Below are 18,146 nucleotides of genomic sequence, written 5' to 3' on the forward strand. Positions count from 1 at the left end.
AAAAAAAAAAAAAAAAAAAAAAAAAAAAAAAAAAAAAAAAAAGACTCACAGGAAGATAATATAAATATGGCAAGAGCACCATAATAACAATGAAGGTGATAATACTGAGGAAGATACTGCTCATAGGGGAGCGTGCTCCCGTAGAAGCGTTGACTTTGCTCCGTCCGTATCCGCCAAAGGCAGGGAGAGCCATAAAGCAGCCCCCAACCACATTAGCAACGCCCAGAGCAACCATCTCCCTGTTCGCACTGACAGACATGCCTTGGACACCGTCTCGTCTCTCCCCAAGGCCCTTGGCAGCAACGGAGGACTCGAAGAAGCCAAGAATAGCAATGATGAAGGAGGTGCTCATAGCGGTGCGCACATGTTGCAAATGTTTGAGTTGGAAGGGCCACCTGAATGCGAAGAGCCCAGTGGCAGTGTTCTGGACCGAGCCCAGAACTTCCAGCCCCTGCTCGTACCATCCAAGACGCCAGGTCAGAATGGCCGAGAGGATCACAACAAGGATACGGTCAGGGAAGTAGACGACCTGAGGGTATCGTGGTTCCAGTGCTTTTTTGATCGTTCTGAGGTAGGTGGCACAGGGTCAGTAATGATACATCATCTCCTTTATGGCCTCGGTGGGGGTTATGGTACATACCGAAAAAGCATGATAATTGCAAAGCTACCGAAGGATACAGCAGCTGTAAGACCATGACAGTTCTTGATATTCTGAGCGAAGAAGACAAGCTTCTGCACGGTGCTGCCATGGCTGACACCGGCCTCTTTGGCCAAATCTGCCAATCCAACCTCCGGGATGAGCTGGTCAACAAAGATGACAAAGCCAATGGCAGTGATAAAACCTCTCAGAAACGGCCGACTGAGTACATTATCCAGGAAACCCAGCCTGGTCAGTCCAGCGACTAGTATCATGGCTCCTGCCATGGCAGTGGCTATGCCTACGACCATTGCGCTTGCGGCCTCATCGTCCTCCTGCGAGTGGCCTTGTTTAACGCTAGTTTTGACAATTGTTCCCGTCAATAGTGACCCAGCTGCTTCCGGACCAACAACGAGCAGAGGACTGCTTCCCAGGATTGCATAGAGCAGTGGCATGAAAACGAATGAGTACAGGCCGTTGATTGCTGGCGCGTGGGCGAGATTTGACGCCAGAGATAGTGCCATGGGAATGTAAATTGATGCGATTGTCAAGGCTGCGATCAAATCGCCTCGAAGGAAGGACCAGCGATATTGTGTGATCCAGTTGAAGAACGGGATGTAGTATGAGAGGTACCTGTATCTCAATCAGTTGTTTCGTCCTGAATCCAAAGCCGAGAGGCTGTATAGTCCAAGCCTACATCGTCTTATGGTTCTTCACAGGCCATGCCAGACCTGACCCAGTCCTGGGAGGCAGGTTCTCCGGTCCTTGTACAAATGTTGGATTTCCGTTCCCATTCCGAATATGTCCTTCAGGGCCACCGTCAACCTGCGGCGTCGATAAACCATCTCTCGTACCGTATGCGGGACCTCCTTGACCATCGTCCAATTTCAACAAGCGAGTTCTATCGTTCGGTTCTAGAGTCTCGGGAACCCGTTCAGGCGGAGGATCTGCAGAGCTGTTTGACAGAGGTGCTCGGAAGAAGCCCGCAAGCCAGTCCCGCAAAGAGCGGTGTTCGAGGTGTCCGCCTTGCGGATTGGGATCCGTCATGTTGATTCGGAGAAACCCGGGGTGAAAAGCTCGATCGAATCAAACAGACAATGCACGCTATAATGTCGCAGAAAACGCCATAAGGAATGGCGACTTCAGCGGCGAGGGAAGATGGTGGGAAAAAAAAAGAAGGAAGCACAGTTGTGGTTGAGCGATTTGCGAGACACGATTGCTAGCGCAAGGAGCGGTGGCTGTTGGCTAAGATAAGTCCATCGTTAGCGGAATCGTAAGTTTTCGGACAAGGCAAGCAGGCCCTGATTGACGCTGGAACCGAAAGTTTTAAATACCAAGATATTTTATTTTGCAAGGCTGATGCACGGGCAGAGTTTTGCCCTGCAAGCTCTCTTTGTTTCTCTCTCCGATCTGGCGGAGAGTTGAGACAGGCGTCAATGACGTTCGGACCCTGAAGATAAACATACTTAGAACTGGAGAACAACCCACTCCTGGCTTACATAACTTTCTTTGTTCTCCCTTCATCCCATTCCGGTATGTGATGATGCCCTCTGTCTGTAATTGATTTGAATATTCCACAACTGGTTCAGAAGGTAGTAGTGCCAAACGTTGGGGTAATTGGGCATCCAACTGAGATTGTTACACAAGCAATCTGCATGTAATGCTTACACAATTGGTTGCCTTATGCCCAGAAGGCGGTTGTTATACACTCTTAAACAGCAGGTTCTTCAATGGCCACCACCGTCCGAATTACATTCTGGTAATTGCCCACTAATGTGCGGAGTAGAGTCAGACCACACCAGATACTAAGTGCGCTACAATATGCTCAGTCCCTCGAAGATGAGTTGTTCTGCAAATGATGATGAATTTGGCCAATCTTGGGGTTTCGCTTAGTAACTTATTGGTGGGCCTGTAGCACGGACCATCCAGCCCGATGATCCCAGTGGACTACAACTACTTGATTCAATAGCGGCCATCGGGTGAATGAGATACATGGACCTCTATGAGGCTGGACTTATGCCTTAGTAGATGTCTCGCTTTGAATGGAGATGGTTGCCTGAAATTGTCCTTCTCGATACTATCTTAAGCAAAATGGGGAAAGAAATGACACCATTGCTCTGTCTTGTAGACAGCGGCCGGCATCGAAGAGAAACAATAAAAAACCAGAATAATCAAGCCGAGTCGTGAGATGGTATAAATGATACTCAACCCATACATCACCACCTTCAGAGCCGCCCTATATCTCATTCTGGAGCCCGTCGCATAGTAAACAAGCAAAATACCTGAAATACTCATCAGGACCAAGGGGGCTCCTGTTGTAGTCAGACTAAAGATGCGCCAGAGCATGCGGGTCGTGTCTGATGGGAATTCCCAGTTCCAGGCAACAAGATGGAAACCAGAAAATATCAGAGAGGTGAGGTTGCAGACTATGGATCTTGGCTCATCATACTCGCTTCTTTTCCAGTCGAAAGGATCAAATAAGAAGCAACGAGGCAAATTTAGCCAGGTTTCAACCACAGTACCTATTCCCTGACTTCTCCCCTCAGCGCCCGGTGGGCCCAGCCTATCATGCACAATATTTGCTTTTTCCTGGTTGGGAGGGAGTATAAGGATGGCACGTTGGACTCCGAACGGCTTATACCACCACAAGCCGTACATTACCAGCGCACAGAAAATAAAGGCCAGTGTCATCAGCTCAAGCTCACTGATGGGCAGACCCGCAGCCGCACGCGTGAGGTCCAAACTGATAAGCCATACGCATTGAAGACAAGCAAACCCCTTGATAACAGCATCTGATGTCGAAACATTATGAATGTCTTCCTCCTTCATTAGAGGAAGGCCTCGGTCTTGTAAGCAAGCTTCCTCAGTTGCTGGGAAAAGACCTAGTTCATCTAGTATCTCTGCAATATGTCAGGCTAAGTGTCTCAGATTCCGAATCAGTTAAGTATTGGTTTCTCACCTAGGGTGGTCAGCTGAGGGCTATAATATAACATCCTTTCGACCATAGTATCTTTCACTAAAATTTGATGATTCTCGTTGTCTTCCTGTACAGTCCCGGCCCTCAACGTTGGACGATCCCGAGTGTCACCATTCTGAGTGAGAAACGCCCGGGGAATGGCCACCCGATACCCACCCATACAAGCATAGAAGGCGTGTGGCATGGTGAAACCAAAATGCTTATATCTCCTAAAGGTTTTCCTAGCCTCCATTAGCTCTCGAAGGCTACTGCCACTCCGATCTCCGGGGCAATGGCAATCAAAGCCACCTATCCCATTCTCCGGTACCAAAGTCGTCATAGAGGAGCCGTGGGCCAGTAACACAGCCAGCCCCTGTACAGATACCAGCCTGCTTCGCTCTCTTCAATACTTGGTATATTCAGGTGCACACATTCCCAGGAGCAGACAAGGAAGATAGATACGCAACAGAAGATAACCTGAGAAGTGCTTCGGGTCGTATCATTAGCGACCCACCCCACCCTTTCTGTTGCTCGGGTCCCCGTGGCGACGTTCTGGGCGAAGACAAAGCTGGATGCAGTCCAGAATAGTAGTATAGAACGTAATAAAATTGCCATTGCGATAAGTGGCGAGAGTACTGATCAATGATGTCGGAGGCTATGAACGCCAGACGACCGAGAAGGTATAGTAAAGGACCATGCCCCGCTAGTACATATCGAAGTACAGGTTGAACGATTATTTAGCTGCTGTTTCCTGCTATTGAGGGTACACTCGCGTCACAAATCTCTGTCGAAACTGGCTGTCATTGGGGAAACATCAAATGAAGATTATAATAAAGAATGAAAAACTCCACCTGCAGCATAACGGGAGCGGGTGGCAGAGGCGGGTTTAAAGGAATTAAAGGCTACCAGAGTGCCTGGGTAAAGCCTGTGTTACCCCTTGAAACTGCTCAAGTACACATCTATCAAGCTTCCTGGTCAAGCCAGCATACAAAGTGAAGTTGTCCCGGCAGAACCTCATGAACACCTTCCCTGCTGTAGCTGAAACTCAGCCTGGCATTGCTCTGGATCCAGTCTTATGGTTACAAAATATGGCTGTGCAACTTGTCGTCATCAGGTTGATTCCCTCTTGTGTCCGGTGTTTCTACAAAGACCAATGGGGCCTACTGATAGCTCGCAAGAATATGCTATGTGAGTCAAACCGTCGTGTCCGGGAGTCTAGTAAGACTTATCTAAGCTTTCTTCGGGTAGCAATATCTGATAAATGGCTAGAGAAGAAACAAAATAAGCAAATAAGCCAGTTAACGTTTCTACTGTAGTTGCCAAACAATGAATATTTTTTCCCGGAATTAATGTTACACTATTGGGCATTAATAACTTATCAATAATCATGTAATGATATCAAAAGCATCAGCAATCCTCCCATCCTTACATAGTATAGTCCAGGCCAACTGCTCAGAGCCGATGAAGAAATTGATTTGATATAGATTGTTCAGCGTCGAGCTTTTTCTGCAAAGCAAACCACCATGTCGCGAATGTAGATCCACATTTATGCCGTCCACATATCCTGGCATTTCTATGGGTCATGAAGCTTCACAGCCGCCAATGCCATTGCACATGACCCTATACAGAACATAACCTAGGTTACACGATAGTCCCAGCAATAAGGGTCTGCTGCGGCTACCGCGCGAACACAATCCTTGAAGAATACTAAGCCTTGCATATGAGTCATCTGGGTGCTTAAAGTCATCTACCACTTTCACTGATTCTTCTCGCATGGCTCCCCTGCTTCCCAAGTGGCCTTACTTACCCCATAATAAGGCAGACTCTATCACAAGTGCTTGAAATGGTCTAATATAAGTTATGTACCCTGCCCGACTTCCGCGGCTGGTCGTGAACAGTTTGCCCCCAGCCTAATGTTCGGGGTCTGGGTATGCCTGTTTGACAGGGTCGTATGAACAGTTCCCTCGACTTCGTAAAGAGTTGTAGTGGCAGGAAAGGCTTTTGGCTGCTGACTTCTTCAGGATTTCCTATCGGGGGATGATGGCGTTTGCGTCTTTTAAATAGACATACTATTCAACCATAAGCGTCATGCTTAGGCACCTCTGAAATCTCACTAACAATTTTCATTGAATACTCTAGTGATATGTTTCACGGTGTGACATCAATCTGTAAGCTGACCTATCTTACTTCCATTACTTTTTCAGCTCGGGGGTGGAACCAGGGATCACCTCCATACTGATTTGCTTCAGCGTATGCTGTCTTCCTCTTTAGATCATGACTTTTCATCAATAGCAGCCTTTCAGTGCTAAGACTGTGTAAGCAAAGTTCGGATAGCTCGGGATATCTGAGTAGCAATTTGCGCAATACTTCGCTCTTATGTAAGTACTCTCCTATCCCACCATGATATACCTGGTCAATAAATAGAGCTATAAATTTATGCTCATACCAATCCACTGTTCCGTAGAAACGCCTAGCTAAGCTTCTTGTTGGAATGGATGAGCAGCACTTTGAGAAGTTGAAGCAGATATTTTATATAACAATGGAGCTAAGCATCTCGTAGCGCTGGTCTTGGAGGGATATTGCACTATTAAGCCATTCATTAAACAGGCGTACAGAGCCAAAGGGTTCAAGACAATTATGCAATACTGTTTGCTCGGGCACATTATTCGCTGCAGTTGCCATAAAATTCAATAATAATGTTGTTGGATATCTTAGCAGTAGAATTACTTTTAGTCTTGTCGGGGCAATACACATCTTAAACTTAAGTCTGCGGAGACGGATAGGCCTATCAATGCATTATCGCATTTTGCCGGGCGGTGAGGCTTTTGAGCCCTGCACGTGATGACTCAACCGCGAGGCCGAAAGTGGGTTTTTCGAATTGTGCTTTGTGATCCCCAATAGTGGCAGTCTTCATTCCAATCTCACAACTCCCTCACATCCTTTCGGGCACTCTTACGCAGGTATTATCTCGAGGCCACTTTGTCTCGGATACCTTATCGATTTCTAGCCTTCCATCAACTCTTGAACAGTTCCGAAGCTTTGCCTAGCCAAAGGCGCAACCCCGCCGAAAATGTCGTTGACAAATTGCCGTTTCTACGAGGAGAAGTACCCGGAGGTTGACAGCTATGTCATGGTCAACGTGAAGCAGGTATGCATTGCTACAGGTCATTCGGTTCTTTTCGGGGTTCAAAAACGCCGTCTAACACTCGTCTCTCAACCCCTCACAGATCGCCGAAATGGGCGCATACGTTAAGCTCCTCGAGTATGACAACATCGACGGCATGATTCTGCTCTCCGAATTGTCGCGCAGACGTATCCGCAGTATCCAGAAGCTTATCCGTATCGGCCGTAACGAGGTTGTCATTGTGCTTCGTGTGGACAAGGAGAAGGGCAAGTCCGAGTCCTCTGGATGACAACATCAGCATCAACTTACTAACTCGTACTTTTCTACGTCTTTAGGTTATATCGATCTTTCCAAGCGTCGAGTTTCTCCCGAAGATGTTGTCAAGTGTGAGGAAAGATACAACAAGAGCAAGGCTGTCCACTCCATCATGCGCCACGTTGCCGAGGCCACTCAGACCCCTCTTGAGACCCTATACCAGCAGATCGGATGGCCCCTGAACCGCAAATATGGACACTCCCACGATGCGTTCAAGATCTCCATCACGTAAGGACCACTGGACTCAAGACTGTCACGGATTATTTATACTCATATCATCACAGGAACCCCGACGTGTGGAACGAGGTTGAATTCCCTAACGAGAACGTGAAGAAGGAGTTGACGCACTACATCAGCAAGAGACTTACTCCTCACCCGACCAAGGTCCGTGCCGATATTGAGGTTACTTGCTTCGGTTACGACGGCATCGATGCGGTCAAGGAGGCCCTGCGTACCGCCGAGGCCCACAACACCGCCGAGACCCAGATCAAGGTTAAGCTGGTTGCCCCGCCACTTTACGTCTTGACCAGCCAGTGCTTGGACAAGGCCATTGGTATTCAGATGCTCGAGGAGGCCATTCAAAGGATCGAGGCCAAGATCAAGGAGTCCGGCGGTGGTTGCATTGTGAAGATGGCTCCCAAGGCTGTTACTGAGCACGATGATGCTGCCCTCCAGGAGCTCATGGAGAAGCGTGAGCGTGAGAACATGGAAGTCAGTGGCGACGAGAGCATGTCCGAGAGCGATGAGGGCGTTCCTGAGTAAACTGCCCGCGGCGAGCTTAGCGACAGCGTGTGAAGCTTGAAAGTTTGCTTCGGCGGCGACATGAGAAACAAGCACCACGCTTCACGAACTGGTGTTGGGGGGGGTTATCGCAGACTGAAGATTGAAGGCGATCATATAAGTGTGTCGGGTAGGGTGTGGAAAAAAAGTTCAATAGAGTTTCTGGACATGACACGATTTATGAGACGCAAGTACGGTTTAATGTGCGATGTGCGACGGGTGAAATCGAGATCATCGGCGGGGTATGAAGACGATCGGAAGGGCCTCATCCCATCCAGAGGCCTTTCTTTCCCATAAGGTGATAATGACATGCACATTGTCCCTTGTATTGTTGATCAGTGGATGTTGCTTGACTCTCTGTTGGTGAGTGGCTTTGGCCCAACAGGAGCCCTCTCTTTCTGATGTACATAAGCTTCTTTGATCAACGAACGGTTCAACCCCAGTGGCCGTTTCAGACACTGATGTATAAGCCCTTCTCTTCCGAATTAATCTCAAGGAGCAGGTCGATCATTTCGCGCTGCTGCTCAGTAACAATCGTATCCTGACCGCTTGTATGCTTTGCACCTTGAAGATGGCTCCTTGATTGGTGGTTTGGGTGAGCGGCTAAGAAGTGGGGCGCGCGGCCTGGCTGAAAGACTTACATTAACTAAGTAGACCGTAGCTCTGAAGTCTCCCTCCTGAGTCCTCCCTCAGCGCCTGTGAAAAATCCGACCGTAGCTATTCTTCTATCAACTGGTCTCTTCCTCTGGGCCATTCAAAATGGGCCATTGGCGAGATATTTTCAACACCGACGCGGGGCGGACCCGCCACCACCTGCATATGGAACAACACCGATGTACGTCATCTGATTGCGGAGCCGCTCTACAACATGCTCTCGGCTAACAGGGTTCATAGTGCTTCCTACCTTTACAGATGACCAGGTCTCTTCTACCCTACCCTCTAAGGAGGTGACCAAAGTCGCTCTTCGTCTGAAGTACCAGCTGGAGCAAGTCGTCCCTTGCGAGCTAGATGAGAGTGATATTGTCAGTCCGAATAGTCGGGTTATCACAAGAAATGTGATTCAGACAGCCCGTCTAGCAGGAGGCGAAGACTTGCAGGCCTGCGTTCCATTCTGTCTCCTCGTTTGTCTGCGTTGGTTCAAGCTTCAGGCTCAGGAAGAGCTCTGGGATTCTGATTTACATGAGCGCAGAGCCCTTGCTTGTGAGGTCATAGCGAAGAGAATGTAATATACCCTCCCGTAGTATGATTCTGGAGGCTTTGCTGATCAAGCTGATATAGCATTGAAACCGAGGAAGATCAGGACAATCTACTCATCAATGTTCTCCTTAAGCGGTACTCGATTTTCATTGATGGTGGAGAGGCCATGCCGGCTAATGTCATCGAGCGCGCTGTTGATCTACATGCTTTGAGGGTCATTGGCTCCTCGGGGTATCAAAAGTGTATCAGATATCTGTGGAATGGATGGTTCTGCCAGCAAGAGGGCAATCCAACCAATTTCGTTCCCTACCTGGAGAGGGACAACACAAGTTTTGCGGTCCATTTCCACCCGGATCGGATGAGGACGCCTCTATATCAGAACATTTGCCAGATTTTCTTCTCCCTCGTTTATCTCGGACTTTACACCCAAGTTATTAATACGGTGAATCCCACCGGTGATTTAGATGCCGTGGAGGGGATCCTCTATGTGATGACCCTTGCCTTCATCTGCGACGAAGTTTCCAAAATTTGGAAGGTCGGCTGGCACTACTTGGACTTCTGGAATGCCTTCAACTCTACTCTCTACGCAATCCTCGCCGTATCTTTCTTTCTGCGTGTGGCTGCCTTAGCGCATTCTCAATCTGTTCACGATGCGGAAAGACAAAGTCTGAATGAACTGAGCTATAACTTTCTGGCTTTTGCGGGGCCGATGTTCTGGATGCGCATGATGCTCTATCTCGATTCCTTCCGCTTTTTCGGTGCCATGTTTGTGGTCTTGAGAGTTATGATGAAGGAAAGCTTGATTTTCTTCGCCCTTCTCTTCGTCGTCCTTGCAGGCTTTTTCCAGGCTTTCATCGGCATGGCTCAGGTGGATGATGATACTCCCATTGTGAGAGGTATTGTGCAAGGAATGGCGAACAGTGTCATGCAGAGCCCAGAATTCAGCACGTTTGAGGACTTTGCCTTTCCATTCGGAATCATTCTTTACTACGTTTTCAACTTTGTTGTAATGACCAGTGGGTATTCCTCGGGTTTAATATTTGGTTGCAAAGCTAATCGAATCCATTCCAGTTCTGCTGAATATTCTCATTGCACTCTACAACAGTGCTTACGAGGATATTTCCGGAAATGCTATTGACGAGTACATGGCCATCTTCGCTCAAAAGACCATGCAGTTCGTTCGCGCGCCGGATGAGAATGTCTTTATACCTCGTATGTTTAGCGCACTATTTCTAAAACTTACGCTAACGCCTAACCTAGCCTTTAATCTATTGGAGATCATCTTCTTAGTGCTCCCGTTTGAGTGGTGGCTACCAAGGCAATACTATGCCAAGCTCAACGATGTCATCATGGGCGTTATATACTCACCCATCCTCGTTATTACAGCGTTCTTCGAAGTGCGTGACGCAAGACGCATTAGGTGGAACCGTCGGCGCGGTGAAGAGGACGACGACGACATGCAGGAATGGGAACACGCTGCCGAGGAAGTTGACTTTGATCTCGATGAGAGCTGGACCCAGACCGTACGGGAATCCACCCCAAATATTCAAGTGGACGGCACCACCTTGGAGATCATGCGACTGAAGGAGCAGGTTATTTCGCTCACCGAAACAGTCAGAGTCTTGGCCGAGGAGAAGGCTGGAAGGAGTATGATGCTGGGAGAGTCAAGCTCAACCATTGTGAATCCAGAATGAGCGTCAATTTAGGGAGGGCCAGTTGTCTTTCGGTTCTTGGTGTTTATGATCTATACGCTTCGCCTTGTACTGTGCATTATTTACAGTGATCTTCTGTTTAGTATTTTGCTTGACATTATTTTTAGGTATCTATGTCACTGCTTACATATTTGTATCATGAGCACCAGGAGTAATGATTGTCGTATGTTCACGCCGACATAAAATATGGCCTCCAAAAGTGGTAAGTAAAATAGTATGATTTCATGATAGCAGACCTATCTCCACTTCACAAGTATTAATCCTATGCTATTAACATATGGTAACGGGTAATAAGAAAAAACAAATAAAGGAGAAAATGAAAGAAGAGAGACATCCCAAGCGAATCCTGAAGCAGACATGTGGGAACAAAAAAGAAAGCCCAACGCGGGGCTCGAACCCGCAGCCTTGAGATTAAGAGTCTCACGCTCTACCGATTGAGCTAGCCGGGCAAAGGGAAAGAGGAAGTTGAACAGCCCAACGCGGGGCTCGAACCCGCAGCCTTGAGATTAAGAGTCTCACGCTCTACCGATTGAGCTAGCCGGGCTAGTTCGGTGAGAGGAGGTCCTTCCATATGCTAGATATTCCAGCGACAAATTATGCTAACCGCTGCCACTCCCGGGAGTAAGATATGCTGGACTCGAAGCCGACACATTGTAGTATGTATGTATGTACCCTTCAGTTTAAAGCATATATTTCTACACGCCATAGTATTATTGCTTGGCACTTTTCTCCATCTTAATATTGGTATAGGCAATATACTCACCATTTTCCCCATTTAAAGTCTCACACAGTGAGTACTAACTGATAGTGCACGTGGAAAATAGAGTTGCGGGGTGGTTCTTCTGCGACATGCGTATTTGCCATGTGTTGCTGTTGCAGCCGCTACTTGATGTATCATGTCGGGATAGGGTTTTCTGTACTCTCACTCTTCAATTCCTTGCGCGCCATCTACAAGACCACTCACTCCACGTAGCTTCTGATATATTACTTCAATCATTGTGACTGCTGCAGACTCCACCATTTTATCATAATTTCTTTACTAGCTGGAGTCCGGTTATATAGGGTTTTTATATATAATTGTACAGTACCTCCAGTATCCTACCCCCAGTGGGTTTGAAAAATATATATCTCTGCTTTATTATATTATGCAAGTATATATAGTATAGAGTGTAGTGAACATTGAAAGGACCGTAATTGCTTTATATATATATCTTGGTAGTAGTTCCATATAATGATAGTCTAAAGTTTCAAAGTTATCTACAAACATGGGCTTAGTAGTTTCAGGTCTGGATGAAAGTCTAGAGTGAGAATATCCACTTCTCTGGGCACTTTATTGATGACTGACAAGGTGAAGAGAGTTCCAGTGGCTTGAATATACTACCATTTCAGGACTTGGATAATATGTCCGTTCTAAGGAGGAAAGATATCATATCAAGTTAAATCCATACCAAAATCTTATATCTTCTCAGCATTTTGCATGTCACAGACAATTTGGTAGATCTGCTTAACATAGGCCTTAGTGCGGCTATCGCCCTCCAAGCTGGCGCCCATCTTGTTCATTGCATATGCAATACACATCTTTCGATCTAGGTCCATGATCAGGATAGACCCGCCCCAACCTTCCCAGTAAGCCACGCGCCCATCCGTGGCCAAGTCATAGGAGTTGCCCGAGGTGGGAAGGGCCCAGCCCAATCCCCAGGACATTCGCTTGCCCATGACCGAATCGACAGCATCGACCTGTGGCTCCAGGATGCGATTGATGGTCTCGGGGGAGAGAAATCGCTTTCCGTCAAGCTGACCTCCGTTGGCGACCATGGAGCCGATGCGAGCCATAGCGCGAGCGTTGGAGAAGCCATTGGTACCACCCAGTTCAGTGCGACGCAGCGGCGCACCTGCCCCGTTGACAGCTTGGGGCGGGATGGGGCTCCCCATGGTGGTGCGCATCATAATGCTGGCCGGGTCCAGTCCCTCGAGTGAGAGCATCTGCGGCTGCGGTACCATCTCAGCAACACGGGCGGGATCCCCTTCCTCATCGGCGGGGAGCACCCCCAGGCGGTAGTCGGCCCCCAACGGCTCGGCAATTTCAGATTGAACAAAGGCCCCCAGCGACTGGCCGGTGATGCGGCGCACCAGCTCGCCTACCAGCACGCCTTGTGTGGCTGGGTGATACCCGAGGTGGCTACCGGGCGGGGACCACCACGGTTGCTGCGCTGCCAGCTTGGCCGTGGCCACGGGGGTGTCGCAGATCTCCTCCAGCGTGATGGGCAGCTCCCAAGCCGGCAGGCCCGCCGTGTGGCTCAGGACATGCTTGACGAGGATGGTTTCCTTGCCATTGGCAGCAAACTCGGGCCAATAGCGCGCCACAGGCGCCGAAGGGTCCAGCAGGCCCTTATCAATCAGCATGTTTGCTGCCAGGTTGGTGATGACCTTGGAGCTGGAGAAGATGCACGTGATCGTGTTAGCAGTCCAGGGCTGCGTGCGCGCAGCGTCCGCATATCCGCCCCAGAGATCGACCACCGTTTCGTTGCCGACGGTCACGCTGAGGCTGAAGCCTACCTCCTCCCCGGCTTGCAGATTCTCAGTCAGGGTATTGCGGAGAGGCGAGAAGGGAGGGGCGCAGTGGCCCTGAATAAGAGGAGGGAGAGACATCTGCTGTAGTAATGGTAGATAACTTTTCTTCTTGCAGTGTGGATGTGAGATGGGTGGACAACACTTGGATCAAATAGAGTAAAATAAACTGCGAACCGAGGAATGATTACTAGATCAAAGGATTAGTATTGAGACCCTGAGTGAGATTCATTTCGCGGCCCACTTGTACTTTAGCCCCTCTTCACTGCATCGGAGAGTTGACTGTTAGGTGATACTTATTACTAGTGATTCTTGGGGTTTTGGGGGCGGATACAGAGGGCATACATAGGGTTCGTATTATTCGTACAGGTGGTATTGAATTGTATTGTATTTTGGCTAGCGGAAGGAACCGCCGCATAAGATCTATTTTTACTGGTAGATAACTACTATATCGTATCACCACCCCACTGCATTAGGTCTATTAGGCTATTAGCATCATATGGTGATTACAATGTTGCCTGTCCATCTCTCAGTTACTCTCGCTACTCCGGCACAAGCGCCCATCACTGGCGACCTCCCAATCATCACTGCCTACGAGGGCGGTGCCATAGAACACCCCCTCGGGGTCATATCGGCGTTTGACCTGCTTTAGCGAGGCATAATTGCCCCCAAAGAATTGCGTCTGGAAGTCCTTCTGCCGGAAGTCGCCCTCGTTTAGATATGCCCCACTGTTGTTCGCCAGACCCGTCACCTGCGTCAGCAGCGGATCGAAACGATTTGTGATCAGCGTCTCGTTTGCGACGTTGGTGGCATAGCTCTGCGTAAAGTCCCAGTCGGCAGTTAATTCGATCCAGGTAATGGCCTTGCGCCAGCCGGGGAAGACCGCGTTGGGTACATCGCCACCCCGAGATACATCTGTGCCCACGCCAATAATTCGGAATGCCCGGTTGGAGCTGATCTCGCGCAACGCCGCCGTCAGGGCGCGGTTGGAGTCCGCCGACATTAGCACCTCGCGTGGAATCAGTCGGCCGCCCTGGACCTGTGCATTGGTGTAGGAGCCATCGGGTAAGGGGCCAAAGAAGGTGTCGAAGAAGGTGTAGTAATTATCAAATGAGTTCACCGAAATCGTGTAGTTGACGGCTAGACGCTGCAGCTGGGCCACAAATGGCTGCATGAAGCCGTTTACCTCGCTTGCGTTGTAGCCCGGAAATGTCGCCGGCATAAGGTACAGGCTGCCGTCCATGATCACATAGGCGGTGGCTGCTCCCTTCGCGATCCACGCAGGCATTGCCGTGTGAAAGGCAGTGACAGCCTCCCAGAAAGCATCGCTGGAGTTGGTCTGCGTCACCGTCACGCTGGCCCCTGTCACGATCCCATCGGCGTGAGCTTTGACTGTCATGGAAAGGACCACCGCATAGGTGCCCCCACCGCCCCCAGAGAGGGCCCAGTAGAGATCAGGGTAGTCAGTTGGCGTGGCGACGAGGTGCCGTCCGTCTGCCAGGACCACCTCCCATTCCAGCACCTGGTCCGCGCTCAGACCGTACAGGGTGGAAAGCATCGAGTGTCCGCCGCCTTGCGTATATCCTCCCGCCAGTCCCACCGTGGAGCACGTTCCCCCAACCACACGAAGACCTGCCTTGTGAGCTGCTGCATAGGCATCAAAGCCTTGCACTCCCGCCCCCATCTTCATGGCCTTCCCGGTGTAGCGTGGGTGGTGATAGTCCAGGATAGAAATGTTCTTCATGTGATGAGTCCACAGACCAAGGGAACCTTTACCAGATGATCGACCCAAAAGACTATTGGCGATGGAGTTAATGTCCGTCACGTATAACAACCAGAAGGGAAGAACCTACTCATGACCGGTGTTCTTGATGACCAGCCGGATGTTATGCTCGCGAGCAAACGTGACCCCGGCCGCTGCATCAGCGGCATCGCGGACATCGATGGTGTAGTCCGGGTAGTTACCCAAAAGGCAGGGACTCGTTTTGGAGGTGAAGGGATCACAACTCTGATTCTGAAAATAAGGATTGCTGAAAGAGGAGGAGGAATTTGCGTGCAGCTCCGGGTAGATCCACTCCGCCGCCAAGTACGCGCACTGGGCAGCATCATAATGTGGTTCATGACAAGGCGCCCCCAAAGGAACCGTCGCGCTGAGTCGGCCGCCCACAGTGGTATTCAACTGGTGCCAGTCTGCAGCCGATGGCCATTCGGAGTCGCCGGGGAGGTAGCGACATGTCGAAGACCCCTGAACTAGAGCGGGTATGGCTTGACTGAAGGGCAACAAAGCCAGCCCAGCCGAAGTGGCTAGCCAGTGAAGGGAACGGACCATGGCGATAGGAGGAGGGCTTGGGGGTAGAGGAGGGATGCTTTGACAGAGGTTTGCTTCTCATGACTCTGTATTTATGTGGTTTCAGCGATACTATCAACCCTAGCACTACTGATTGCCGAGCCCAAGCCGTGTTCCTGCCTCTTGTCGATGACAATCAACTTGGAGCCACTTGACATGTTGACCAATAATTTCGCGGTATATTGAGTACTACTACCATATGACCGGCCACTGCTGACGAGACTGATGATACTAACTATACTGACAGTACAAAAAATACCAAAAATACCAAAAGTACCAAAAATACCGGCATTACTGGTGATTCTAGCAAGGCTGCAGACCCTGACCCTACTAGCGTATGGGGGCGAAAATGACTTGCAATGCAGGGCGGGTGTCAGCTTGTCATGGCTACAGGCTCATTTGCGTTGCATAGCCGGGGCTCGATTTGGCATGCGTATGAGTTTACCTCGAAGATAAGGGTCTGGCCTGCATTGCATCCACCTCGTCCGAGAATTCAGCCCCCAATAAGGCAGTCCCATTCTGCACACAGCCCCCAATGTCTGCACATATGGTAACCTCCGGACACAGGCCGTCCCTGTCTAGTCCTCATCATGCATGATGACTCTTGACCACTCACACATCCCCATTCACCTCCTATAATATTATGGCCCGATATGGCTCCCTGTCAGAGTTAGAGCTGACTTGGCTACCGTCCAGGCTTCAACCCGCCCCTCCCATGGTGCAAACGGCCCCCTCACTCCTGTCCCTCATTTGGTACCTTTCTTCACATTTCCCTTCGGGACTTCCTTCCAAGGCTGACCAGGCCGGATATTTGAATCCTCTCGATCCACTGCTTACTGAATATTTGACGTGTCCACCCCACGTTTTTCATGTTTCTGTCAAGACACACTTGGGACGAGAAGCAGAGAAGCAATCATGGCCGCTGCCACATCTTCCTCGTGGACTGATTTCCCCCGGGCAGTCGCCCCCGTGGTAGTTTCGCTTGTGCTCGAGGTGCTGGCTATCCTCGCTGTGGGGCTGCGTTTCTACTCACACCGACTGAAGCGGGTGAGCACCGCGGCTCATGATATCGCTATTCTGGTCGCCTTGGTAAGACCCTTGTGTAAACTGCATCAGATTGTCCAGCAAAGCATACTGACTTTTTGTGGCAATCTAGATCTTTTCAACCGGTCTAGTGATCTGTCTCATTCTAGGTACGGGTGGATGCCGAAACTCCCATGCTATCCTCCAGCGCTTGAATCTAACAAGACAATCTCCCTTCGCACAGCCACCGTCTTGGGAGGTCTCGGTCAACATATCACAGAACTATCAAATCCGACGGTGCAGTTAGTTAGGTTTGCCAAGGTGAGACCCATCAGCAATCCTTCAGCTTGGATCACTGGTTGACCTGTGATGGTCACACTCCAGATCTACCTTGCCATCTCGCCCATCTGGGGAGTTGCCATCAGTGGAGTCAAAATCTCGATCCTCCTACTCTACATCAGCATCTTCCGGCGCAAGACCTTCATCCGATGCTGTTATGCCATGATCGCCTTGCAGGTGATCTGGTGCATTGGCGTGATCCTCGCCTCATTGCTTCTCTGCCATCCGATTCAGCTGAACTGGGATGTCACGGCAAAGGGCCACTGTGGCAGCAAGGAAGGCGCCTACTTGTCACTGCACATCACCAACCTGATCTTCGATGTCATGGTCGGCCTGCTACCAATTCCAGTCCTATGGACGCTTCAGTTGAAGCTGCGTCGGAAGATCAGTTTATCGTGCATGTTCGCGCTGGGAATCGCGTAAGTCACTTTACTCAGATTCATGGTTTTCTCTCGTCGTATCTTATGTGGATTAATCAAACGTAGGATCTGCATCATCACCATCTGCCGTATCACCCTCATCAATGACTTGATGGGCACAGACCTGACCTACTCAACTACCACGCTGTGCACATTCATGATCCTGGAGACCCTGCTTGGAGCAATCCTTGCATGTCTTCCTACGCTGCGACCGGCAATGGAGAAGTTTTCGACCCTGGCCACTTCCTCTAGCAGCGTGCGCCGACTGCGCGGCGGCAGCACGACGGGTAAGTCGGCTGACCACTCGAGCATCGACCCCATTACAACGACCGCTTCCAGCACCCGTAACTACAAGGACTTCCAGCGTCTCAATGCCAGTATGGACTCAACATCGAAGCTGCACCGGACAACGGTGACGAGCGAACATGGAGACCTAGCAGCGACGAGGACCGATGAGGAGAATATCTATGTGGTCGATACCTGGAACATTGAAATGGGGCGGAAACCATCGCGTAACTGAACCAGGGCTGTGTACTCTAGTCCGCTGCAGGCCGGCTCGGCTTAGGTCCGTCACCCTGCGTTGTGTGGAGGCAGTGACGAGGAGGAGTAAGCCTTATAATAATTAGTTAGTAAAATATTACTTTATGTCTCACGCTATCCGCCAGTATCTTACCATTTGTATCTTGTATCTGTATTTCAGAATACGGTACATAGACGATCTTTGTAATT

General features: G+C 49.7%; 6 protein-coding genes and 2 non-coding genes across 8 annotated transcripts in view; 3 read left to right on the forward strand and 5 right to left on the reverse strand.

Moving 5' to 3' along the window:
• The window catches only part of BO85DRAFT_229826 (SulP family inorganic anion transporter), a 2,750-nt gene extending 927 nt beyond the window's left edge, over positions 1 to 1,823 (reverse strand). The window contains exons 1-3 of the mRNA XM_025654773.1: positions 1,335 to 1,823; positions 641 to 1,270; positions 50 to 566 (exon numbers count right to left, since the gene is read on the reverse strand). Coding sequence (XP_025518459.1) covers positions 50 to 566; positions 641 to 1,270; positions 1,335 to 1,684 — 1,497 coding nt within the window. The 5' untranslated portion in view covers positions 1,685 to 1,823. The remainder of the gene's footprint in view (positions 1 to 49; positions 567 to 640; positions 1,271 to 1,334) is intronic.
• A 4,657-nt stretch (positions 1,824 to 6,480) lies between these two features.
• BO85DRAFT_229907 (translation initiation factor eIF2 subunit alpha) lies at positions 6,481 to 7,860 on the forward strand. The gene is made up of 4 exons (XM_025654774.1): positions 6,481 to 6,741; positions 6,821 to 6,983; positions 7,053 to 7,260; positions 7,317 to 7,860. The coding sequence occupies exons 1-4, from the start codon at positions 6,664 to 6,666 to the stop codon at positions 7,792 to 7,794; spliced, it is 927 nt and encodes a 308-aa protein (XP_025518460.1). The 5' UTR covers positions 6,481 to 6,663; the 3' UTR covers positions 7,795 to 7,860.
• Positions 7,861 to 8,495: 635 nt separating this feature from the next.
• yvc1 (putative potassium ion channel Yvc1) lies at positions 8,496 to 10,856 on the forward strand. Its single transcript, XM_025664948.1, has 5 exons — positions 8,496 to 8,647; positions 8,707 to 9,034; positions 9,091 to 10,025; positions 10,081 to 10,221; positions 10,270 to 10,856. Exons 1-5 carry the CDS (start codon positions 8,572 to 8,574, stop codon positions 10,701 to 10,703), a joined length of 1,914 nt encoding a protein of 637 aa, XP_025518461.1. The 5' UTR covers positions 8,496 to 8,571; the 3' UTR covers positions 10,704 to 10,856.
• A 241-nt stretch (positions 10,857 to 11,097) lies between these two features.
• Positions 11,098 to 11,170, reverse strand: BO85DRAFT_t83. The gene has a single exon. It is a non-coding gene; the product is annotated as a tRNA-Lys (tRNA).
• A 22-nt stretch (positions 11,171 to 11,192) lies between these two features.
• BO85DRAFT_t82 lies at positions 11,193 to 11,265 on the reverse strand. Its single transcript has one exon. It is a non-coding gene; the product is annotated as a tRNA-Lys (tRNA).
• Positions 11,266 to 12,023: 758 nt separating this feature from the next.
• On the reverse strand, positions 12,024 to 13,555 carry BO85DRAFT_447102 (serine hydrolase domain-containing protein). The gene has a single exon (XM_025659648.1). It carries the CDS (start codon positions 13,368 to 13,370, stop codon positions 12,177 to 12,179), a length of 1,194 nt encoding a protein of 397 aa, XP_025518462.1. The 5' UTR covers positions 13,371 to 13,555; the 3' UTR covers positions 12,024 to 12,176.
• Positions 13,556 to 13,663: 108 nt separating this feature from the next.
• BO85DRAFT_518066 (FAD-dependent oxidoreductase) lies at positions 13,664 to 15,641 on the reverse strand. Its single transcript, XM_025664949.1, has 2 exons — positions 15,143 to 15,641; positions 13,664 to 15,085 (listed from the first exon to the last, which is right to left on the reverse strand). Exons 1-2 carry the CDS (start codon positions 15,616 to 15,618, stop codon positions 13,819 to 13,821), a joined length of 1,743 nt encoding a protein of 580 aa, XP_025518463.1. The 5' UTR covers positions 15,619 to 15,641; the 3' UTR covers positions 13,664 to 13,818.
• Positions 15,642 to 16,227: 586 nt separating this feature from the next.
• On the forward strand, positions 16,228 to 18,074 carry BO85DRAFT_447104 (uncharacterized protein). Its single transcript, XM_025659649.1, has 5 exons — positions 16,228 to 16,725; positions 16,793 to 16,829; positions 16,904 to 16,980; positions 17,044 to 17,417; positions 17,484 to 18,074. The coding sequence occupies exons 1-5, from the start codon at positions 16,552 to 16,554 to the stop codon at positions 17,935 to 17,937; spliced, it is 1,116 nt and encodes a 371-aa protein (XP_025518464.1). The 5' UTR covers positions 16,228 to 16,551; the 3' UTR covers positions 17,938 to 18,074.
• The last annotated feature ends 72 nt before the right edge of the window (positions 18,075 to 18,146 follow it).

The sequence above is a fragment of the Aspergillus piperis genome (assembly GCF_003184755.1).
Source record: "Aspergillus piperis CBS 112811 unplaced genomic scaffold BO85scaffold_4, whole genome shotgun sequence".
NCBI classification, from domain to species: Eukaryota; Fungi; Ascomycota; class Eurotiomycetes; order Eurotiales; family Aspergillaceae; genus Aspergillus; species Aspergillus piperis.